Source organism: Trichomonas vaginalis, chromosome IV (assembly GCF_026262505.1).
Source record: "Trichomonas vaginalis G3 chromosome IV, whole genome shotgun sequence".
Lineage (NCBI taxonomy): Eukaryota > Parabasalia > Trichomonadida > Trichomonadidae > Trichomonas > Trichomonas vaginalis.
Window position 1 is genome coordinate 38,102,745 of NC_067206.1, and position 25,400 is coordinate 38,128,144.

The following is a 25,400-nucleotide window of genomic DNA, read 5'->3' on the forward strand; positions in this document are numbered from 1 at the left end:
CATATGGGTAAAAATATAGAATAGTTGGATTTATGTGTCATAATTGTTTCGGACCAAGCTTTACTTTCTTCCTGACTGAGTTTTTAACTCTTCTTTTTCCTTCATTGCCACTACTTTCACTAGATGAAGTTACTTCTTCACTACTTTCACTTTGTTCTACTCTTCTTCTTTGGTGTCGCTTTTGGTAACTTGCCCTCTGCTTCAAGTTGTTGCATCTTTGCCTCATGTTCACCTAGTATGTTGTAAATTTCCCATGTCCTTTTTGCCTTTGGGCTCTGGTCGCCCATCTCAGGTAACCTATATCCTAGAAAGATTTTGTCATAGTTTGTATTTGAGTCTTCGCGTATTGTTTGCATGACTCTTTCCTGAGTTTCCGGTTCAAGCTCTTCAAACAGAGCTTGTCCATATGGAATAAGCTCGTTTCCAAATATATGTTTTTGTAGCCATTCTGGTTTTCTTTCCATGTTACCAATAATATCTTTTGTGAATGGGAAAGCTTTTACCCAATGTTTCAGTCTTGCGTCATTTATTTCTGTAGTTGGTTTTATTTTGTCAAGGAACATGTTTTTCAATACTAACATTTCATTTGGTACTGTCCATTTGAGTTTTCTTAAATATTCATCCATTCTCGGTTCATTGTCTGCAAAGTAAGTTTTTATGACATTTTGCAAACTTTCGTTTGCAAGGTCATGTACAATAGGTTCTCTTCCTTCTCTCTCCCTAACTTTCTTTCTAAACTCTTCACCAAATATACCATCTCTATGGTTCTGTGTAGTTCTTTGAGATAAATGTTCTAGAACGTCAGGTGTTATATTTCCATCAGCCATGTTCATTTCATACTGGTCCAAAATATCTGCATGTTTCATATCTTTCAATGGCATTAAAGCCGCGCTGAAAATACCAGCTATATCTGGTTCACCATTCACTTCCATTGCGTCTACAACTTCTTGGAATTGTGGTTGTAAGTTTATGAACCACCTATCCGGATTAGCTTTATGACCCCATCTCATTGTAGTTCCATAGTCTGCAGAAACAAAAGTAGGTTTGTTTCCATATTGGTTAGGTTCTGAATGAACTTTAAACAATGTTTCATTTCTATATGTTTTGTTGAAATTTAACCTTTTATTTTCACCGAGTTCAGCCAAAGATTGAACGTTATATGGTCGTAAGTAAAAAGGATTATTGTATTTGCGTACATTTTCTTTCAGTACTTCCATTCTATGCTGAATATTTTCATCTGATGTTGGAGTCTTTTGTATGTCGGCGAACATTTTTCGATATTCTTCTACTATGTCAGCCGAATTTTTCTTAGACTCTTGGAAAGATTCCATATTCACTTCATACTCTTGTTGAGGGTCAAGATTTTTCGGCTGTTCCAAATCTTCATCTAGTTCTGTGAAGTTAGTTTCCAAAGGAGGGACTTGTTCGTTTCCTTCAGGCTCTTCTAGCTGTTGTTGCTGAACTATTTCTTCCATGTCTGGTTGTATCTGAACTTCTTCCTGTTGAGTTTCTTGTACCTCATCTGCTGGCATTTCATATATTCCGAGACCGTTTTTAACAAGTTCCCTATCTAAGTCATCCGGACTCATAAACCTTTCTTCTTTCGTTCCGTCTCTATTTTTTACGCGTTTCATGAAGAGAGTTGAATTATCATTTAGCTCTGACACCAAATATCTCGGAGTAAATTCATTCATGTCATTTGGATGATATGCTATTAAATCATATCCCTTAGCGAGCTTGTATTTTCCAGGTTTAAGATTATATCCCATTTGGTGCTGAACCATAAAGCTAAATAGGTTCGGGTCAGTATTTCCTTCCTTGAACTTTCTAATAGCTTCTTTATATCTGTCACTAAAGTCAAGAGTATCTGGGTAACCATAATCTTCCTTAAGCATTTTTAAGAATTCTTGGTTTCCTTGTTCTCTACTTCTTTTATGTCCTTGCTCTGTTTGTGGTTGTTGTTGTGCAGGGTTTTGAACTGTTGGTTGTTGTGCTGGTTGTGGAGATGGTTGCTGTGCTGGTTGTGGAGGTGGTTGTTGTGCTGGTTTTGGTTGCTGTGCAGGGTTTTGAACTGTTGGTTGCTGTGCAGGGTTTTGAACTGTTGGTTGCTGTGCAGGGTTTTGAACTGTTGGTTTTGGTTGTTGTTGTTGTGCTGGATTTTGAACTGTTGGTTGTTGTGTTGGTTTTGGTGCATGCCTGTGTCTGTGTCCATGTGACGATGTAAATGTTTTAGGTAGTCCTGGTGCAGGTGCTTCTCTTGGAGGGTTTGGTGGTATATAAGTTCCACCAGCTGGCACATATGTTCCATCTGCAGCATAATGTCCTACCTGACTTTTCGTTCTTAAGAAAGCATTTACTAGGTCTGTTTTGGTCTGTTGTAACTCTTTTTCTTGACTTTCCACAACAGTTGCTCTAACGGCGTCATAGGCACTTTGAACTGCCTGTCTCGTTGCTGCATCTGTTATTTTCGTCATATTTTGTGCTACTTCTTTTAACTCTTTGTCGAAACCTTCAGACTTCAGTTTCTTTCCAGATGAGAAGTCGTTCACTAGTTTCACCTTACTATGAAGAGCTTCGAAGGCGTTCTTAAAGTCAGCATTCATTAAAGCTTCATTTGAACTGTCTTCATCCGCTTGTATTTTTGTCCTTATTGACCCTATAAGTTGGGCTGCTTTAGCGTTGGCTTGGGCATCTAACCAGTCATTATTAGCTTTTATATATTCTGCGCTTTTCATTGCCTTTTGCATGGCTGCGTCGTTATTTTTACTTTCTTGTGCTAAGTTTTCATACTGTACGGTTTGGTTTTGCAACTGTAAAAGTTTTTCTGCCTTTACATTTGCTTCAACTTCTTTTTTATACTCATCGCTATCCATATATGTCTTCAGGGCTTTTTGTTTTATCTCTTCATCTTTCAGTACTTTATATTGAGTAGTATGGTTTTTCAAATTTATAACATCTTGTTCCATTTTTGCTACTTCTGCTGCTTTTTCTGACACTTTTTTCGCATATTCCTCTGTACTTAGTTCTTTCAGTTGTTCTTCTTTCTTCTTTTTCTCTACGTTTAACTCATTGAGTTTCTTTGTGTGTCTGTCATATTCTAGTTTCTTTTCGTTTTCACTTATTTGTTTCTGTATGTCTATGTTTGACTTTTTGACATCTGTTATTTGATTTTTGAGTGAACTCAAATTCATTTGACTTTGAGGGTTATAAGCTGTTCCGTCTGCAGCTCCACCATAGCCTGCCATTTTCGCTAAAAGTGCCGCTCTTAAACCTCCACTCTGTGCACCAATAACTCGGTTTAAAAGCATAGGGTTGCTTGACATTTGTTGCAACATAGTGGGGTCATTCATCATTTGTTGTTGCAACTGTTGTTGTGGTGTCAGTTTTACTATTGGATGTTTCAATGCTCCCTTCCTCTTACGTATATTCTTACGTAGCTTACGTGGCATTTTAAGTGAAGTTAAAAAGCGGTTTTTGACAGATGTTTATATGACACTATTAATATGATGTAAATAACAACGGTTTTGGTTTTGTCACCGGCTGGTCGGCTGGGGTTCGGTCCTCCTCTTGGGTCTTGGGCAAAATTCTTAGGGCTAGAAGGGGCGCAGCCCCTGGAAGCCCTCCAAATATAAACTTCATTTATACTAAACATCTTCAGGGCTAGAAGGGGCGCAGCCCCTGGAAGCCCCACTACCTTTTTTTTTTTTTTTTTTTTTTTTTTTTTATTTTGCAGATATCTCATAATTTATCAGATATTTTGTTTTAAATTTTCATCATTTCAAACGATATCATCATGATTTCACAATCAACCTTATTTACATATACATAATATCTCTTGTAATGCTGAAGATCAAATGAATTACAGAGACATTTGGCCGAAATAATCCATTCGCTGATCTATTTTACGAAACACTTGCTTCAAACATTCATCCTCGTGTCATATGCCGATGAATATCATAGATATTGATTCCTGGACGAATGAAGTATTTTTTTCTTTGCAGAGCGAATAAACGTACAAAAATTTTATAATCAAAATGGAATCTGAAGATGAAAGGAAACTGACACGACTTGTTCGAGAACTTGTCGGTGGAAAACCTGTATCAGAAGTCAATCCTAAGATAATTCCGCAAGTCATTGATGCAATGGAACAGCACAAACAAACAGCAATCGCAAATGGCCAAGTTGAAAGAGTCAGAAAGCTACAATCTATCATGGCAGAGTTGTCAAAACTAGACAGAAAACGAAAATCAATCGGAAAACATAAAGCGAAAAGTGAAAAATCAACATCTCGTTCAATCGATACAACAACTGAAGATTCTCATAAAGAAATCACACCAGCTGTCGTAGAATCAGTTCTTGCAGATATTATGGATGGATTTCCTCTTGATGTCGCTGAAAATTATTTACTTCCTTCATTAATTCAAGCAGCTCGAGATCATGTCAATCAAGAGTTATCTACAGGCAATTACAAAGAAGCTCAACGCTACGAGGATGTTGGAAATACGCTAGTTGCCCTATCTAACGAAAGGATGGTAGAAATGAAAAAGAATGAAAAGAGAGAAGCACTTGTATATCAATTTACACAAGCAGAAGAAGCTCTTAGAAAAGAAAATGAATCATTACGTCAAGCACTTGAAGATCATGATGAAAGATCTAAAGCTGCTGAAGATGCTTTAAATGCGGAAGAGGAAGTAACATTAAATGATCATGATGCAGTAACAAATGGCGATTTACCAGTTGAAAAGCTTAAATTTTCATCGGCATTATTAAATCTTAGAGAAACAGAGAAGTTTTTAGTATTAAGCCGTCGATTCGAAGAAGCTGCTGGTATCAAAGCAGAAGCAGATCAAAAGGAAATAGAAGAAGTCAAAGCAATTCACGAAAAATATCTGAAACAAAGGAAAATACAAAGAAATAAATTGGTTGAATCTTTCGACCAACGCAGGAAGTGTCTCATTGAAAAGAATGCAAGATTAAGACAGAGGATAGAGCAAGATCATCAAGCGGAGAGATCAGCTCTTGAAAGAGCTGTTGAAAACTGGCGTCAAAGAATCATTGAGTTTGATAAGAACTTGGAAGCTCAAAACATTCCAATTGTTGAAACAAAGAAGACACCACGTGCTTTTGTTACTCAAAGAACTCCTCCTCTATCAGCACATAGAACTCCTAGACCAGCAACTCAAACTAGGGCCATCAGACCTGGAACATCTAGATTAGCAAAACTTGCTGTATCAAGAAAATAATTTTTCATGTATTAATATATTGTTTGTAGTTTTTATTATTAAATATTGTTGTTTGTTTATTCAAAGGAAATTTCATTGAATATTTTCACTTCATTGTGCCTAAAAATGACTTATTTGGTACTATGTACATTACGATAAATACAAATGATGAAAGATATTAACTATTAGATTGCGAGTGAATTATCTTCAAATGAATAATTGAAACTTCAATCTAAATAATGCTATCCTTTTTCATAAATATATTTGATGCTTTCCTTTTTCTATGGTATTCCAAAATGACAATTTCCGATTTTTTTAAAAAATCGCTAATTCTTGACATTCAATTTTGATCAGAAACCCCTTTCGGAAAAATTTTCGAAGAATTTTTAAAGGTAGTCTCACGAAAATACGTTATTTTCCCGATGCCTTGGAAGCAGCTTTGCAGGTTACCCGTAAGGTAACCAGTAGAAGTTTCTGAGCAAGGATGAAGAAGATTAAAGAGCCTTTTTATTGCAAACGCTATATTTGTAAGTGTCTTTGTAGAACTTCTCATAAATTCAAAGATTTCCAAAAACGAATTTTTCGATTTTGATATAATAAATGATATTTAAACAAATTATAGATGTGTTTGCAATTAAAAAAATCCGAGTTAACTACAATATCTTCAATTTTTGTCGTTCACTTTTTCATGTCATACTGATAGCAAGAATACTCACCCAATTTGGTTACACTTCATGATAGTTTGAAGTAAAAAAATGCCACAGTTTTTTTTATTTGATATCGTTATCTAAATTTTGTACAGAAATGAAATAAATTATAATATGAAACGTGTGTTATTATGCTTGTTGGGAAACAATCCAATACTTATGTCTGAATGAAATGATTATTTCTACGAGATTTTCATATTCAGCTAATAATGCTATCAAAATCAAATAACAATAAAAAGTTATTTTGTACATAATGTAACTTAATCTTTAATACTATATAGAACTTCGAAATACGACTAAAAGGTGCGAGTTACGCGATTAAATACCTTTTTTTCGATCGAAACTTGAAAGTGAGGATAACTCAATGGCAGGGGTATGGGTTCGACTTTTTCTATTGGGCAACTATTTTTTTCTTTTCATTGTTTCAGCATTTTTTTATGCGATTATGCATAATTATTTGATTTCCTATATATTCAATAATAAATTTGTTCCGAACTCTTAACAAATAAATAAATTTTTAGAATATTTAAATTTATAGCTCCCTACATTAATATAAAGTGTTCGAATAGTTCATATATAGTTTCTTTAAAATAATTTGTTTCATTTTAAATTGGTTTGGCACAATGCTTGACATAACATGCACAAAGCTATGCCATTTTAAAATATGTATATCAATCAAGCCGATTAAGTCCATCCTAAACGAAAATCATCGATACTCATGAATTTATGATAGTCGTTCTTGATATAATTGCGCGTTTTAAAAAATGCTTACTTTTGAACACAGAACTTATCTATCCATATTTATCAATGAAAGTTTATAAGATGCATTAATGACAAAACCTTACTTTATCAATTATAATCTTATCGTAAATTTCAAACTACAATACTGTGGGGCAAATATTAAATAACCACTATGTTGCGGATTTTATGTAAGTCTGCAAACTGTAAAATGTAATTAAACACAAATAAAAAAAAAATGTAAATTTTAATCGAGAAATTTAGCAATCTTGAAAGCCTTGATCGGCATCTTTTACAAGATGTCAGTAATGCATATTCAATAACTATGAAAATCTAGCCAAGCATGGATTTTTTTCGAAAAAAAATTGTATTAAATTTCATTTTTCATTCTTTATACAAGTTTTAACCTTTGGTGCAATTATATCCTATCGCAAATGCATTATTGACGTTATTACTTGGATACTTCTTCATAACGCTAAATCTTCAAATTAGTTATGTATTTGTTACTAATAGAAGTTGGAAAGGTATTAAAAAAGGAAATGTTAATAAATATACATGTTTAATTAAAAAACAAACAAGAATAAATTAAATAATTTTATTTCTTAGGAAAGTCTAAGTTTTGTAATAGATAAATTGCTTTTTGTGTCTCTTCTTCATCAATTTCTGGATGTTGATTCTCAGGTGGCGGACTAATTAAAACATCATGGGCAATATCAAACCATTGTTTTAGTTCGTTGGCAGAAGGAAAATGATCTTCTTGTATTGGCGTTATTAATGATTGAAAATCATCAGTTGATTCTGCATTTTGGGAATTTTCCAAATTTTCATTTGGAAAATTTGAATTTTGAGATATTGTTTAAGCACTCAGATCTCATTTTTAAAATATCTGCACCAAATTCTTACATCTGATAATTTTCATGTGTAACCAATGTTTCCCAATCCATTTGCCATACCCTACTAATCGCAAATTCATTCCCTTTAATTTTGTATTAAATTTAAATTCCAATCTTAATTTCTACATTATTTATGCTAACCCTTTAAATTTTGTTCTTATTTATTCACCCTCAGATACAAATTTATTTAGAATGTATTCCTCTGAGGTCTATATTTGTATTCGAAAATAAAATCTTTAAAACTCTCTAAGTTATCATTTTCTCTTCAGATATCTAATATTTTTCTAATGACATAACTACTTTGGACGCATATCCAAATTCCAAAAAAAATATGGAAAAAATAAAAATGAAATTGAAAAATACAATTTTTGATATGTAAAAAGAGATTTTGAAAAAAATTGGGAAAAAGAGTATCTAATAAAATTGTTTGAGATCTATGTAGACATAGTTTTTACAGTAAAAAATCAATAATATTGAAATTGATCTGAATATGTCTTTTTTTTTAAGTTTGAATGCATTAATCTCAAAGCATTTGATAAAATACTGGTTTTATTTCAAAATTCTAAATAATTTGTAATTAGATCTTTATGATGTAATTTAATTTTAAACAAGTACAGATAAAGAGAATCATAATAAAGGTGATCTATATTGCTTAAGTAAAATTGAGTATAATAGATCGATCTTAGCAACAAGATCTGAGGAAGTAGATTTGAGAGTCGAGAGTTTAGATCTTAGCAACAAGATCTGAGGAAATAGATTTGAGAGTCGAGAGTTTAGATCTTAGCAACAAGATCTGAGGAAGTAGATTTGAGAGTCGAGAGTTTGGATCTTAGCAACAAGATCTGAGGAAATAGATTTGAGAGTCGAGAGTTTGGATCTTAGCAACAAGATCTGAGGAAGTAGATTTGAGAGTCGAGAGTTTGGATCTTAGCAACTAGATCTGAGGAAGTAGATTTGAGAGTCGAGAGTTTGGATCTTAGCAACTAGATCTGAGAGTTTTATCATTTCCGGCATATTGGGCCGAAAAGGAGTGATCCGCGTAAGTATGAAAAAAAGTGAATTTTGTTGTATGGCGTTTTTTTATTATATCCGTTTCTCTCACAATTTTCAATAAATATTATTGTTCAAACGGAAATATAAATAAACAATTCAAAAATAAAAATGTAAATGTAAATTGAAAATGTATTATAAACATGCTAAAAAGCGTATATTTTAAACTTAAAGGAAAAATGAAATTCGTAAAAATGAGCATGATGTTTGATAAGGGAGTTTTAATTTTTTTTTCAAAAAAATTAAGGAACTTAAATTGAGATTATCAGGCTATGTAGTGGTATTTTTACGATCTGACTGCAGAAATCGAATCAGCGAGACCCGAAGATTCATATTCCGCCGGAAAAATAGGGTTTCGAGGCGTAGATAGGGATAAAAAGATGCTTTAAGAAGATCTCAGTAGAAATATGGTTTATAAGAGGATATAGGTCAGGATATAAGATTATGAAAATTGAAGAAGTGAATTATCAAGATGTATTTATGAGTAAACTATATTGTTTTAAGCTATCTAAATCTGTTTTGATATAAATTAAAGCGTATACTTATGCAAAATGCGAAATTTAAATTAATACTTTTTTTTTGCTATTTGGACACAAAGCTAACAATCCATCCAATAAATGACGTATACCTAGCGAGATGAAGCATTTTAACATGAAAGACAAGAAAATCTGATTACTTGTGTTGAAAGTTTCTGTATTTCGTCTTCTTCAAACACAGCGTTCAGATGCAGAAGAAAATGCAGCCGTAATGACGCAAAAAGACACTAAAATAAATTGGAGAATTTCTGTAAAGTTTTTACTGAGCTTTGTTATTGAACCCGAATTTGTTGCTGAGTGACAGGATATTAAATCTACGACATTCATGAGTAATTGTTATCAATTTGTCAATAAATTATGTTGAAGATGGTTTAAATGTCTTCGAAGGCATGAAATTAGATCCTAAATCTGTTTGAGTTAATAAAAGAGAACAAATGTTGAAAGAGTTGTCATATTGCCTACAAAATTTTAAAACATTTGCATTGAGACAATGTGAAAAAATGATGTCCAAAATACCTTTACTAAAATATTTTTAATTTGAATCATAACAAGGAAAAACAATAATGGCAGAATAAGAAAAAAAAACAAAGATGTTATGATTTGAACAGTTGCCTTTTAGATTCAAAAAGAGCATAGCGTTCCCAACCACTACACTACCTTCCTTTCTGATAAAAAGCTGAATAATTAGTATTTAATGAATTCTCCAACTTGGGGATTTGCGGCTTTTCCAAAATCTGTTATGATAGTTCTATATAGCAATTGATATATAATATGTTTTTTATAATCAAATAATTTTTTAGTCCTGATAAATTTTTTAAAATTTCAAAGTCTTTCCATTCTACTAACGCTCTTCACATCCATATTCTTTTTACCATTTTGGCTACGGTATTTACAGATATCAACCAAAGCTGCTACTCAGCTGATGGTGAAACCCTCATTAAAGTGACTGATCCATCAAATCATCTCAGAATATCTTCTAAGTGCAAAGTTATACAAGAAAACTGCTTTAAAGAATTAAAAACTCTATTATCGTTTACTTTTGAAGAAAATCCTAATTTAACAACAATTGGTCGATCTAGTTTTCATAATTGTCAAAATCTACAATTTATTAATTTATCATCCTGCAACAAGTTTAAATCAATAGGTAACAGTGCGTTCTATTACTGTTATCACGTAAAAGAGATATTATTACCAAAAGGACTCCTTAAAATATCAAGTTATGCTTTTTACTACATTTCTTCAGTCGTAAGTCTTATAATTCCAGCATCTGTTAATTATATTGGCAGTAATGCATTTATCTATTGCTCTGGATTACAAAATGTTTCTTTTGAAGAGGGTTCAAATTTAACTTATTTAGAACTTCTTGCTTTTTATGACACTAATATTGTTTCATTTCAAATACCTGAAAAAGTCCAAGGACTCCATGGAGCATCATTACCGAATTTTAAATTAACAAATCTTACAATTCATCCTAATAATAATTATTTAATAATAATTGAAAACGACTTTGTTTTTTCAAAGGACAAAAGCATCTTATATTTTATATGTGATAAATCGGAAAAAACATATGAAATTCCAAATATAACCAAAACATTAAGTGATGCATGCTTTCTTGGATCAAAATTCACCTCAGTGCTTTTCTGCGACAAAATTCACAACAATAACTATTCCAAACTCAGTCACATCATTAGACACTGGTTGCTTTCGAAATTCAAATTTAAACACAATAACAATTCCTGAAAGTGTGACATCGATTGGATGGTGGGCTTTTGATTCATCGAGCCTAAGGAATGTTACTTTATTAGGACCTACTCAGATTCAAAATAATGCTTTTAGAAATTGTGATCAACTCGAACTTATTATTTTCTCCAGTACATCAATAATTGTTAGTGGTTCAGGATTCATTACGTATTCTTCAAAACTAAAATTGTTATTCATGTATAAAGCATTATTTTCAAGTCAGTCAATTAATAAAAAAACATATGTCATGATTTCATATTTGAACAAATCAGATCTTATTATCACTAATAATTCATTAATTATGGATTCCGAACAAACTGAAATATATGAATTTTGTGTATACAGATATGAAAGTATTACAATTCCTAGATCAGTTAAAATGATTAAAGAGAGAGCATTTGAAAATTCCACAATTCCAAAAATATTTTTTGAAGAAAATTCTCAGCTTTCTATAATTGAAAATTATGCTTTTTTGAATTGTTCAAAACTTCAATCACTGGATATCTCATCAAGTAACTTGAGTTTCTTAGGCTTTTCTTCTTTCAAATATTGCATTAATTTAGTTAATTTTAGTTTTCCATCAAGAGATTCTGAGATTTTGAATAATGCTTTTGAGAATTGTACTAATTTAATAAATATGTATAATATAAGTAATATATCAGATTGTTGTTTTCTTGGATGTACCAGATTAATTCAAGTTAATATAAGAGATGGTTCAGAATTGATTGGGGCTCAATCATTTGAGAATTGTAGTTCATTAAAGACAATAAATATTCCATCATCGGTTAGAATATTATATCAGAAAATGCATTTTTAAATTGCGATAATCTTGCATCGATTATCTTCGCAAACATAAACTCACTTACAAATTTCTCTATTAACTCAATTTCAGAATGCAAATCACTCAATAATATAAGTAATTTTTCATCTGATAAATATGAATCTATTTATAACACAATTTACTTTAAAAATGGAACCAAACTTGATCTTATCCTTCACCTGAGCCAGTCAATAGACAAAGTTATAAATATCAACTGTAATACTATATGCAAATACTCCTTTAATCATTGCCAAAACATTGAGAACATAACTATCTCACCAAACAGTGTTTCATTAATTGAAGAATTTGCTTTCAATAACTGTCCAAATCTCAGATACATCAACTTCCCTCTTTCTGTAAAAGTTGTTCAACCTCATGCATTCAATGAATGCAAATCAATTCAATGCCCTCTTATCATTGAGAGAATAACCATGAAATATCTTAAAATGATTAATGAATCTGGAATTCCAATTGATTGTATATCATCTTCAGCACTTCACAGCACAGACATTCCACAAAGGTATAATTACATTTTCAAATTACGAAAAAGACATTAATCTGAGTTCTCATTTTGATAATTTTGTAATGCGATTCTATATTGAATAAATGTTTTATATTTTCTATCATATATTGATTTTTTTATAATTTTTCAGATCATTATACCAAATTGGACTATTTAATGATAAACATCACTTTATTTGAATCTAAAGCGCAAACTTATATTGGATAATCATCCAAATTCGTCATAAGAACAGAGAGAGGGTCAAAGTTGCAATTTGTCACTTTTCCACAAGAATATAATGGGGAAAAAGTTATCATATAGTTGATCTCATTCACTGAGGTGAGAGATGCATGTAGTGTAATGGGATAAACAGTTGGATTGCTGCTCTAAGTCCTAGGTTCGAGACACATTGGCTTCATTTTTCTCTTTTTTATTGACGTAAACTATTCAATTTTTGTGTTCTCCATTCAAATTTCAGAATTTTTTTTGCAGATTTCACGCTACATTCGAAGTTACCTTTTGTAACAACCACCACTGCCTACGAAAGACGAAAGTGTGTCACGATTTCACCCGGAAATCCGACGGTTGTTTAAGAGTATGCACTTTTGTCACCTACTCCTATTTAATGATAAACATCACTTTATTTGAATCTAAAGCGCAAACTTATATTGGATAATCATCCAAATTCGTCATAAGAACATCAATATTAATCTTTTTCATGAAATCTTATGGAAAAATAAGGTCAACATCTTGTTTTTAGTTCCTCTATCACATAACTTGCAGATCATCATGAGTAGGAAGCAAAAAATGGTAAAAATAATTCCTATCTATTCAAATTCAATATATACCGAACGATCATAAATTGAATATTTTACAAAAATTGGCAATGAAAAATTTACCTACTTTGGAATTATTTCAATAGATTCATCATCTGATGTATGTTCTATTATTTCGATATGAGGATATAAAATTTAGTTCACATTTTTTCGACAATCAAATGAGTTTCATTTGCTTCGACGAAAAAGGATTCTTTGTTCAAGCCAAGGGCAAATCCGTTGCTTTCAACCGCAACAAAGTTTACGAGTTAATCGAGAATCCACAATTTCAAAATACAGAGAATCATCATACAATCGTTGATTTCCTTGGCATTTTCGATATTGCTGGTGTTAAGCTTGCTGCTGTTTCAACAGCTGTCAGCAACGTCACAAGCTTTTGGGGCATCAACAAAGTTGATTCCTTTGAAGTTTATCAAATCACAACAGGACCAGTCAACCAAGAAGCCATTAATCTCCTCAAGAAAGGCCTCTCACTTAGCCCACTTTACTACAGTGAAACAGTTGATCTTTCTCTCAACTTAAAGCTTCAAAAGCAAGAAGCAGCTTCTCGCCAGCATTTCATTTGGAATGGCGTTGCCATCAAGCATTTCGTTGAGAGCACAAAGGTTGAAGGACTTTGCCAGCCAGTTATTGCTGGTTTCATTACATCATTCAAGGCAGAGAAATTTGAATTCGCTCTTATCTCTCGCCGTGACGCCGCACGTGCTGGTACACGTTTCTGGATGCGTGGTGCTGACGAAGAAGGCCATGTAGCCAACTTTGTTGAAACAGAACAAGTTGTCATCACAGAAAAGGAAACATACTCATTCGTCCAGATCAGAGGCTCTGTTCCTCTCGAGTGGACACAATATCCTGACCTCAGCCGCCTTCCAAGGCTGAGATTAGCAGATCGCGAGCATAATCATGAAATTCTCGATCGCCACTTCAAGACAATTACCGACGAATATGGTAAAGTCATTGCTGTTTGTCTTACAGACCACAAAGGCAAAGAACTCGAACTTACAGAGACATTTAATGAATTTGGAAAACAAGCCGAGAACGTTCGCTTCGAATACTTCGATTTCCACAAGGAATGCGCCAAGATGAAGTACCAGAACATCGACAAACTCGTCAATACCATCTCAGAAGACCTTGATAACGAAGGATGGACAGAACTCAACGGCGAGAAGGTCCAAAATGGTGTTGTTCGTACAAACTGCGTCGATTGCCTCGATAGAACTAACGTTGTTCAGTCAGTTCTCGCAAGAAAGATACTTGATAAGCAATTAGCAGCTTCTGAAGCTGTTTGCAACTACGAATCGCTGTTTAGAAATGCATGGACAGATAATGCTGACTGCATTTCCTTGCAGTACTCAGGAACTCCTGCTCTTAAGACAGATTTCACAAGAACAGGCAAGAGAACAATCAATGGCTCACTAAATGATGGTGCAAACTCAATAAAGAGATACTACATCAATACATGCACTGACGGAACAAGACAGGATGCTTATGATGCAGTTACTCAATCTGTTGAGATCAAATCGTTGGCAAAGGAGAATTTCGTTGTTGCTTTACTCATCGCAATCTTCATGTTAATCCAGGCAATCATTATCCTCATCCAAAAAGGAAAGAAATCTCCAGATTTCAAGAAGAAGGTCCTCCAGGCAAGAATGAGACTTGTCAACTCGCCGAGATTCAGAGAGATAAAGCCGGCAGAGAAAACTGTTGAACCAAAGAAAGAATAAAAGATTTTAAACTATATTTTTCTTTTTAAAAGTAATCACGTTTTTTTCCCTTATGATATAACACTTTAACTATCGATTGTTACTATATTATAGAGTTATCTCAAATATTTAAGTATAAATAATTAGGATTTTGCAAATTGACACAAGTTTAGGAGATTTGTGCCAGTTAGAGGCGTAATATTGAAAGTACTATCGGGGTAGGTGAAAATTCACCCCATTCTATTAAACATATTACCCCTTTTAACACTTTAAAGTATTGAGAAAATTTTACATAATATTTGCCGGCAAATGACATGTAAAATTCTCAATAGTGTGATTCTTATGGCATGGAGAATACTCATCCCATGCTATTAAACATATGTCCAAATGAAATTTATACAACATATTGCCCTTTTTAACACAATTTACTTTAGAAATTTGAAATTGATTTGTAACATATTGCTAAATTAATATGTTACAAATACTGATCATGAGAAATTATTTGTCATACATAATTTTGGATGAAATTATAATGATTCAAAGTTATCCAATTAATAAGTGAATATTGAGTCCTAGAGTGTTAATCCAGTTTGAGTTACTCTCAATCGAAGCCAAGAAGCATGAAATAGTTTTGTTTATTGAGATTTTTTCCATAATAAAAATTCTATAATGGAAAATTTTTTTGATTGAATTTATTACCGCCATTTCCTTTCAATTTACCAATCATAAAATTTACATTTACGTCACTTTTGTCAATGTCTGAAGAAGGCGAAAACGCACCAACGGAGCAGAAACCAGAGGAGCAGCCAGAGGGCCAAGCAGAGAAGACCGAAACTCCTAAAGGTGTTTCTATTCATATCGGCAATATCCCATTTGAACTTACAGAACCAAAATTAAAAGAAATTTTTGGAAAATTCGGTGAGGTTCTTAGTTCGAAGATCCCAACAAATCAGGCAAACAGGTCTAAGGGCTATGGATTCGTCAGTTTTGCTCTCAAGGAAGACGCCCAAAAGGCAATTGACAGTATGAACAACACAGAGTTAGATGGAAGAAAGATTGAGGTCGAATTTGCAAAAGGTGATCAGAAACAGCCTCGTAGTGACCGTCGCGACCGCGGATCTCGTGGTGAGAGAGATTCTGACCGCAGGAGGTATTCTGACGACAGATACTATCGCGACGATAGACGCGACCGCGATAGATACTCAAGCAGATACGATGATTACGACAGAAGAAGATATGATGATGATTATGACCGCAGATACGATAGACGTGACTCCAGGCGCGATGATTACGACAGACGCAGGTACGACGACTATGACCGCCGCTATGATGACAGAAGATACGATGATGATCGCAGAAGAAGAGATGACAGACGTGATTACGGCCGTAGCGAACGCTATTAAATACTTATTCGTTTATTGTTACTGATTTTCCATAAAATTATTACTTTTTTCATCATTATTTCTAATTTATTTTTACTGTTTCTCAAATTAACAAATTTGATCTATTGAGATTTTCTAAGATACATATTGAGTTCAAATTCTTAAATAAAATCTTTACAAGTTTAAAAAAAATATTAAATAATTAAATATGTTCTACAAAGTAAATTAGATTCTACATAAATAGCCAACACTAGCACCTTTATTATCTGCCCCATATGATTTTAAAAGATTAGCTAATTCTTCTCCTTTATCTGCATCAATATAATCATAGGCAACCTTGCCATATTTATCCACCACAGTAAAATCTGCATAATGAGCAAGAAGAATTTCTACCATGGCTACAAAATTTGTCTCTGAGGCATAATGAAGGGCGGTTCTTTCATCTTCGTCCATTGCATTTATATCAGCACCATGTTCTAAAAGTAAAACCGCAATTTCTATATTATTGCATATAGCTGCATAGTGAAGAGCGGTCCGCCAATTTAAATCTCTCCCATCGATCTTGACGTCATGTTTAATAAGTAATTCAAGTGTTTTTTGAAAATTTTTCTTTACTGCATAATGAATTGCTTTGCATCCATTATTATCAGATTCATTGACATCAGCACCATTTATTATTAGCATATTTGCGATTCTTTCATTGTTATTTTCCAAAGCATATAACAGAGCATTCGTTTTTTTGTTATCTTTTATATTTAAATTGGGATGATATTTTATCAGAAGAAATACAATTTCTTCTTTGTTATCTATCGCAGTATAATGTAGTGGAGTACTTCCTTTATAATTTCTTTTATTTACTAGTTTATCTGCCCCTCTTTCAAGGAGATATTCTATACTTTCTTTTGAATTTCCTCTTATTGCAAAATGCAGTACTGTATTACCATAAATATCTATTTCTGTTATTTTTGCCTTCTTGTCACATAGAAATTTTATTGATTCATAACAATTATCATTATTGACGGCATAATGAAGTGCATTTCTTCCAGAATTATCAACTTCATTGATATTTGCATTCTTTGAAAGAAGAAGATTCATTAATCCAATATTGTGGTTTCCAGCGGCAAAGTGAAAAGAAGTTCTTCCAAGTTGATCTTTTGCATTAATATTGGCATCATGATAAATCAAATATTTCGCAATATCTTCGTAATCTTCCATTATTGCATATTGCAGGGGTGTTTGTCCATTTTTCATATCTTTTTGATTGATATTGGCACCATGGGAAACCAGATATTCTACAATTTCCTTCAAATTATTTTCTACTGCCAATTGAAGGGGAATTTTACCATTTTTATTTATTGTATTTACATCTGCTCCATGAGAAATTAAAAGCTTAACAAATTCTTGGCGATTATTTTTAATCATATAATGAAGAGCAATATTTCCATCATTATCCTCCAAATTTAAATCACCACCATGAAGAGTTATTAATTCAATTATCTCCGTATTATCATTCAAAAAAGCATAATGAAGAGCTGTTTTATTCACGTAATCCCTTACATTCATATCAGCTCCGTGGGCAATAAGAGCTTCCACAATTAAATTGTTATTGTTTTTAGTAGCAATATGAAGAAGTGATTGATTTAATGTATCGATTGAATCAATAAACGAGTCATCACGAGAAATAATAAGCTTTGCAATTTCTGTATTATTATTCATTGTAGCAATCTGCAAAGCTGTTTTATTTTCCACATCTTTTTCATTTAGTAGTGCACCGTGAGAAAGAGGAATTTTAACAAACTCAACCTTATTATTTAGAGCTGCAATATGAAGTGCTGTTTGCCAAGATTTGTTTTTTGCATTAATATTGGCGCCATTATTAATAAGAATATCCAGTAGTTCTATATTATTATGCATTGCAATATAGTGAATAGCTCTATTTCCAAAATTATCAATTTCATCTAGATGCGATTTATTTGATATAAAAATCTTCGCAATTTCTGTGTAATTGTATTTTGATGCGATAAGTAATGCTGTTTGCTTATTTCTATTTAATATGCTTAAAGATGCACCATGAGTGATAAGAAAGTTTATAATTTCTAAATTATTATTTGTTACTGCATAATGAAGTGCTGTATTTCCGTAAGTATCAATTATATTAATATATGAACCTTCATTGATTAGAAGTTTTGCAATATCTGTGTTATCAACTTTTACCGCCATCAGTAGTGCTGTTTGATGATCTTTATTCATTATACTTAAAGATGCACCATATGTGACAAGGAAATTGATTAGTGTTATATTTTGATTTGTTACTGCAAAATGGAGTGCGGTATTTCCATATTCATCAACTTTATTGAGAGATGCACCTTGCGAAATTAGAAGTATAGCAATATCTGTGTTATTTTCCTGTGATGCTATATGCAATGGGGTTCTGTTATAATCACCTATATCTAGGGATGCACCATGTGAAATAAGTGATCTTATTATTTCTAAATTATTATTTGTTACAGCATAATGTAATGCTGTATATTCACATTCATCAACATTATCTAGAGATGCACCATGCGAAATTAGTATCTTTGCAACATCTGTGCTGTTGTTCTGTGATGCAATAAGTAGTGCTGTATTATTGAGATTATCTACAATATCTATGGATGCACCATGTAATATAAGGGATTTGATTATTTCTACATTATTATTTATTACAGCATAATGAATTGCAGCATTTGATTTTTCATCTTTTGCATTTAGGAACGCTCCATGCAAAATAAGCATATTTGCAATCTTATAATTATTAGTTTTTGCAGCAATAAGGAGAGCTGTTTGATGTTGAGAATCAAAATTATTAAGGAATGCACAATGAGAAAGGAGAAGCTCAATGATTTCAACATTATTATTCTGTGTTGCATAATGAAGAGGATCATTTAATTGATTATCAACGGCATTTAGAAACGCATTACGCATTATGAGTATTTTTGCCAAATCAGTATAATTATATTCAATTGCGTAATGAAGAGCAGTTTTCCCTGAACAATCTGATGCATTGATATCAATATAATTTGTTAGGAGAAAATTTACCCATTCTATATTGTTGTTTATAACTGCATGATGTAGGATTGTTTTACATTCAGAATCTCTCCAATTGAGAAAAGCCCCATTTGAAATAAGTATCCTCATCATTTCAATGTTGTTCTTTTTAAATGCATAATAAATAGCAGGCTTCTCTTCAAGGTACAATGAATTGATATTAAATTTATAGGAAAGCAAGTATTCACATAGAGATGGAATGTTAAAGAGTGTTGAAAATACAAAATATTGACTAATATCACTAACTTGATCTAAACAAACCAAAAATGCTTGAATATTATTGTAATTATAACATTCTCTATAGTCAATTTGTAAATTGCATTCATTCATTAAAAATGCAACAAAATCAATATTATGCGAAACAATGGCATACTTCATATCATTATCATCAGGAATTATGTATTTTAAGCATTCATTAATTATATACGGATTTCCACCCAGAAATGAAAATTGAAGACATTTTTTAGTGATCCTTGGCTTGTATTTTGAACGTAAAAACTTGAAACAATCATCTGCTCCATGATAACAACATAACTCTAACACAGTATATTCTTCAATTGATCCTGAATATTCATCTGTTGTTATTATTTGATTTTTTTCAAATTCATCAACTTCTGTGCAAGATATAAATGCTTTAAGGTCGTTTTCAATGATTGTCTTACAAATACTTTGGGCTGAATTAACTGAAACTTCTTCGAATCTTTCTATATTTGATTTATTAAAAACAAACTTATATAGATCATTAAGATGGAAATCCAAAAATGCAGGGAATTCTCTGATATTAGTAGTATTAAATTCTTCATGAATTAGATTAAAAAGAAATAGATATGATTGTATGTGACCAATATTATTGAATACTGCTTTGGAAATAGCAATTACCATTTCATCAGGTGATAATATTTTTGTATTAATTAAAGAATTTTTGATTTTTTGATAGAGCAATTTAATCTCGCTGATATTGCGTGATTTCAGTTGATATATTTCATTAAATGTATTAATATAATCACTACATTTAGGAAAAGCTTCACAATATAATTTTTGATTGACTCTTCCTAAACTCATTTTTAAAATTTAATTTTTTTTTCTATTAAGCGACCAAAATCATATAATTTCCATATAAAAAGTAGTAAAATTATAATATCAATGAATTAAAAAGTTGTAACGATATAAATTTTTATACATTATCAGTCGATTAGAATAAATTCCACCTTATTTTGCTCCACGATTATATAATCAATAGTGTATAGATCACCTTTAACGAAAATAGTCAGAATTAAATACAATAAATATTGAAAATGTTGTAACTCGATTACTTCCCTTCCAATTTAATTAAAATTGGAAATTGTTATGCAAATTAATAATTAAATAGATATCGTCATTCAATAAAACCTCCAAAATGAGGAAACATATGTCAAATTGAGATCTGTTCCTGAAGCTGATGGCATTCTTATCATTCGTGAGTTTTTGATAGATTTTACTGCTTAAGCTTATCATTTGATCTAAAACCCAAGTAAAGTATTCAAAAATTGGAAAAGTACTCAGTCATTAACAATTAAAAAAACCTATTATTTACTAAATATCTTTCCAGAAAAATCAAAAACATCTAGACGCAAAGAATCATTAGGACTGCTATATGCAATTTTGCCTGTTTGAATCAATTTGAATGATATAAATTTATCATTTGTATTTAGAGAATATTTTCGAATTTCTCCTGCATTTAATGGAGATTTATTAACTTCATGAATTATTTTTGTTTCTCCGTTAATAGTTGTTCCTTCAACTTTCCACGTTTGAAGTTGATATGAAGATATTCCACTATGGAATGTCCTAACAATATATTCAGTCGGTTGAATTGCAATGTTTTGTTTTAACTTCCACTGAACCCATGAATTAGGAATATTCTCAGTCTTAAAATATGTATCAGTTCTATATTTATTAATCACATCAATGGAGTGTCCACTACCTATAGATGAAGCAGACATTTCAACATTTCCGCTTTTGAAATAATTTGTTTTATTTTCACATTGCAAGATTCTATCTTTAGATTTAGGATTTCTGGATCTTAGTAATGAATCAGAAAGTGAGTTAACAACACAGTGATAGTTATTCAGATCTACTATATCTTTCATTGATTTGATAACTTGTTCATTACAGAATTCAAAATGAATGTTTTCTATCAATGGATAGAATTTTTCGTTTTCTTTTGTTAAAGAAATAATAAAGTTAGCTAATGAATCTTCATCTTCAAGTAATAGTTCATCACTGCTAAATATTTGCTGCAAAATGTCAATTCCGAGTTTGTTCGAAATTAATTTGAGTTTATTTGAATCAATCGCATAGAAATTTGATGATATATATTTAATGCATTCAATAATATTTTCTTGAGAAGAAATATCGAAATAAAATTCAAGTAAATCAATGCAATTATTATTATCAATTTTCATTTTGTCAATAACATGCATTTTATATAAATAAGTGAGTTCTTGCATTTCAAGAATAATGCCGATATGGAAAAGGTCATTTAAAATTGTTTCATCACATTCAATATCCGTTTTATTGTATTGAAGAATGTCCTTTAATACATTATACGTTTCTTGTGACTTTACATCTGTATGAATATCAATTTTAGCAATATTATTGTCTAATAGATATTGCGAGTAAAAAGTTTGAGAAATTGCAACAGCAAACGATTTAGTAAGTGTGATTTCAACGTTGTTGATTGATAATATAACTTTATCAAGCGCTTGATAGTTATTAATCCTCTGTAAGATTTGGTTATTGAGCTGAATCAAGACCATTTATTATTACGCCCGTAATTGAAAATTCGGAAGTCAAAAAAATCATTCAACAATTTTTTTAAGATTATAAATAAAATACTATCAATAAATAACATTTATTATGATCTGAGATAATAAAAGTAACGAATTTGATATTTTTTTTCTCTCGGAATATTTTTGAAAATGCAACATTCACGATGTTTATTTAGTTAATATTTATGAAATGAAAAATGTCTGTAACGTTAGCTAGTTTTCACCAACCATAAGGATCCCAATATTGAGAGTATTACAAAGGATTTTGCAGGCAAATATAATTATGAGTTATCTCAAACATTCTAGATAACTTGTTATTTAGATCATTGAAGTAAAGTTTGCACTGGTAATTTACATATATAAGCAAATCATTTATATAGAATATCTCTACCAAAGAAAAATCTTGAGAATTTAGTAAAAAAAATTATTTTAATTTTAAATTGGAACGTTCTTAGCACCGAAATGCTTAACCATGTATTCTCTTATGTTTCCAAGCATAATCTTATCGACTTGAGCCTGCTCGTCGATTGTTATTGGCTTTCCATTCAATGGATCGATCAAAGCACTGTTTGATTGTTTGATCTTTGTGAGAAGAGGACCTTTATCGAAGTAGTTTCCTGATGAAGCCAAAACAGGTTCTCTCATCCATCTGAAAGTGAATGGATCGCAAAACTCAGGCTTGACGGTCTTTCCGACACCGAAGTTGATGGCAGCGTTTTCAGGAACATCGTCTTTGATGTTTGGCAAAACTTCACCTTTGAAGTTCTTATCAGTAATTGCGTCAATCTTGTTTGACAAATTCTCAACAGCATCAAAGACTTCCATGTTCTGTATGCTATCGAAATTGGGCTTCGATAACAAATTCCTTATTGCCAACAATGCGAAGTAAATTGTGACATTTGAGTTGTGTCTTGACCTCAAAACATCGATGTTAATTGATCCATCGATAGTAATATTCGGATGTCTTGGAACTGTCAAGAATCTTATCTCAGGACTTGTTACTGGGAATCCTTCAGGAATAATGACAGCGAGCTTGAGCCATTTGTTTGGACCGTATGGAGAATCTTTCTTTGCTCTCAAGTACAAATTCCAATTCCTAAATTCCGTGTTTTTGGCAACGAAAATGTGAAATTTCTTTGATTCGAGTTTCTGAGAATTGAAATGTGCGGCACAGTCCTGGAGATTAGTTAATATCTCCTTCTCGAGAGTAGTGATTGAATCCTTTTGTTCAATCTCATAAATGGCTGTTGTCAATGTCATTAAATCTTTATCCATGTAGTTGAAATTCTTGACAGGAATCTTCATGATTGGGCTGCGATCTTCAAGCATAATTGTAGAAAGATTTTCGACACCTTTCTTTACAGCATTAAACTTTCTGAGCGTGAGATTAAAGAATCCATCGCTTTCGAAGACACTTCTTATCTTTCTGATATCAACCCTTGAGCTGCTGCTTTGGAAAATATCAGAAGTGAATTTCAAATAATCACCGCCAGTGTAATAAGCCATGTTTCTTGGTAATTTCATGTCTCCGACATTTCCAAGTTCGATGTAATCCAAATAGATTCCATTATCAATGAGTTGTTTAGTGAGATCTGCAATTCCACGTGCTGTATTATGAGAATAAGTGTTATCTCCACCATCTGTCAAAGCAATAATTCTTTTCAATGCATTCTTATAAGAACTATCCGATTTCACTTTTTCGTTTATTTCATTCATTGCTGCGATGATGCAATAGTAAAGAGCAGTGCATCCACTAACTCCTAATTTATCAACTTGTGTGTGGAAATCAGCAGGAATTGGAGATAATTTGAGTTTTCTTTCAGGAGTTGAGTTGAAAGTGTATAATCCCCAAAGAGATGAAGGACCAACTTCATATGCTCTGTTAACAATTACTTTGAAACATGTCTTAGCGATTTGAATCTTTGTACCGCCCATTGATCCTGATGTATCAATACAAATGATGTTGATTTGTTTCACTTCACTTGGTGTTTCAATTTTAATTTTTTGTTCACGAAGTTGTTGTGCGAATTCATCCAATGGTTTATCTCGTGGTTCTCCTTCTCTTGGATCAATAACTTTTACGAGTTTCTTTGAAACAATTTGGTTCTGTGATTTATCCATGTACGATGTTCCCAAAGATAAAAGATGAGCTCCATTTCCTAAGAAGATCATTGGATGTGGATTTGTAATAGCATCAGTAACAGTGAATACTCTGAAGATACGTGATTGAGACTGGTTGATTTCATTCACTGTTGGACACTCCATATCTTTGATGAATGACATTGATTTGGAGAAATCTGATGAATACTTGCAAACGTGATCATAAATTTGGAAGTATTGGATGTTCTTGAGGAAATAACTTCCGGCGGAATCATTCAAGAAAGGCTGTCTGACAATGGAAACTCTGGATGGAGAATTGATTGACTGGCTGTCAATGTATTTCAATAAATCAAGAACTCTTTCCCAAATGTTTGTTGTTGATTTGAAAATGGTTTCAACAATGGTAAATAATGTGGCAACAAGGGAAAGAATGTGATGATATCTTACTTGTGATCTGCTCTGCATCTCGAAAAGAGAAATGATGCATGGTGAGAACCTGAGATTCTTCTCAAACCAACCAATGCTTTTTTCAAGGATATCTGCATCGGTATTGCAGAGTAAACCAAGGACAGCACCGCCAAAAATACGCTGTGTTTGATCGAGTTCGTGAACAACGCTGACACTGAAGATTTTCTGAGGATCCGAAATGCAGCATGGATTTGGATTAACTTCGCTGTAGTAGGATGGAATTGAGAGTCTGGCGTATTCAGAGATCTTTGTACTGATGACTGTGACGTATAATTTCTTCTTGGCAGATGGATGACAGTCATAAAAATCTGCGATTGTTCCTGTAGTGTAAAGGATGGCGCCGGGCAAGTAAATAAGTACATCGATGTTATCCTTGTTGTATCTCTCTTTGATTATGCTAATGATCTCTTGTCTTTGTTGATTGAATTCAAGGTTTTGATCAAGCTTCATTAATTCGCCTTTGTAGAGTGATTCGTAGGAGCATGTTGTGAAAACCTTGTACTGGCCATGAGGAGGATCTGGCTCGAAGCCTTCTGGAATTTGTATCGTTGATTCTCCGTTTTCATCCAAAATGGAAAGCGAATCTGTGACTAGCACTGCATCGAGAAGTTGCATGTCCGGTTGCAAAACACTTCCGAACAAACCTAATTGGATTTTGTTTTTAATGTCGATCTTTTGTTGGATATCTTTGCAGAGCTGCTCAACAGTCCAGGTATCGGCATAAAACCATGTGATCTGTGAATCTGCGAAATCGATTTTGATATCAGGCATTTAAAGACAAATTATAAAAATGATTTGGATTTTTT

The 25,400-nt window shown here is 32.3% G+C and overlaps 6 protein-coding genes across 6 annotated transcripts, besides 2 other annotated features; 3 read left to right on the forward strand and 3 right to left on the reverse strand.

Moving 5' to 3' along the window:
- Positions 1 to 1,067: part of a mobile genetic element that runs on past the window's edge.
- A 2,802-nt stretch (positions 1,068 to 3,869) lies between these two features.
- TVAGG3_0242270 (uncharacterized protein) lies at positions 3,870 to 5,313 on the forward strand (the record flags this gene model as incomplete). The annotated part of the gene is made up of 1 exon (XM_001319997.1): positions 4,035 to 5,243. The coding sequence occupies one exon, from the start codon at positions 4,035 to 4,037 to the stop codon at positions 5,241 to 5,243; it is 1,209 nt and encodes a 402-aa protein (XP_001320032.1).
- A 7,483-nt stretch (positions 5,314 to 12,796) lies between these two features.
- Positions 12,797 to 12,826: a mobile genetic element.
- Positions 12,827 to 13,165: 339 nt separating this feature from the next.
- On the forward strand, positions 13,166 to 14,799 carry TVAGG3_0242290 (phosphatidylinositol-4-phosphate phosphatase protein; the record flags this gene model as incomplete). Its single annotated transcript, XM_001319998.1, has 1 exon — positions 13,206 to 14,768. One exon carries the CDS (start codon positions 13,206 to 13,208, stop codon positions 14,766 to 14,768), a length of 1,563 nt encoding a protein of 520 aa, XP_001320033.1.
- Positions 14,800 to 15,476: 677 nt separating this feature from the next.
- On the forward strand, positions 15,477 to 16,205 carry TVAGG3_0242300 (regulation of alternative mRNA splicing, via spliceosome; the record flags this gene model as incomplete). The annotated part of the gene is made up of 1 exon (XM_001319999.2): positions 15,503 to 16,150. The coding sequence occupies one exon, from the start codon at positions 15,503 to 15,505 to the stop codon at positions 16,148 to 16,150; it is 648 nt and encodes a 215-aa protein (XP_001320034.1).
- Positions 16,206 to 16,716: 511 nt separating this feature from the next.
- Positions 16,717 to 20,278, reverse strand: TVAGG3_0242310 (cyclin-dependent kinase inhibitor 2C-related family; the record flags this gene model as incomplete). The annotated part of the gene is made up of 1 exon (XM_001320000.2): positions 16,717 to 20,278. A coding segment is annotated over one exon (3,562 nt), but the record flags the coding sequence as incomplete, so codon positions are not given.
- Positions 20,279 to 20,781: 503 nt separating this feature from the next.
- Positions 20,782 to 22,014, reverse strand: TVAGG3_0242320 (spectrin binding; the record flags this gene model as incomplete). The annotated part of the gene is made up of 1 exon (XM_001320001.1): positions 20,782 to 22,014. One exon carries the CDS (start codon positions 22,012 to 22,014, stop codon positions 20,782 to 20,784), a length of 1,233 nt encoding a protein of 410 aa, XP_001320036.1.
- A 447-nt stretch (positions 22,015 to 22,461) lies between these two features.
- Positions 22,462 to 25,387, reverse strand: TVAGG3_0242330 (protein modification by small protein conjugation; the record flags this gene model as incomplete). Its single annotated transcript, XM_001320002.2, has 1 exon — positions 22,462 to 25,365. One exon carries the CDS (start codon positions 25,363 to 25,365, stop codon positions 22,462 to 22,464), a length of 2,904 nt encoding a protein of 967 aa, XP_001320037.1.
- Positions 25,388 to 25,400: the final 13 nt, after the last annotated feature.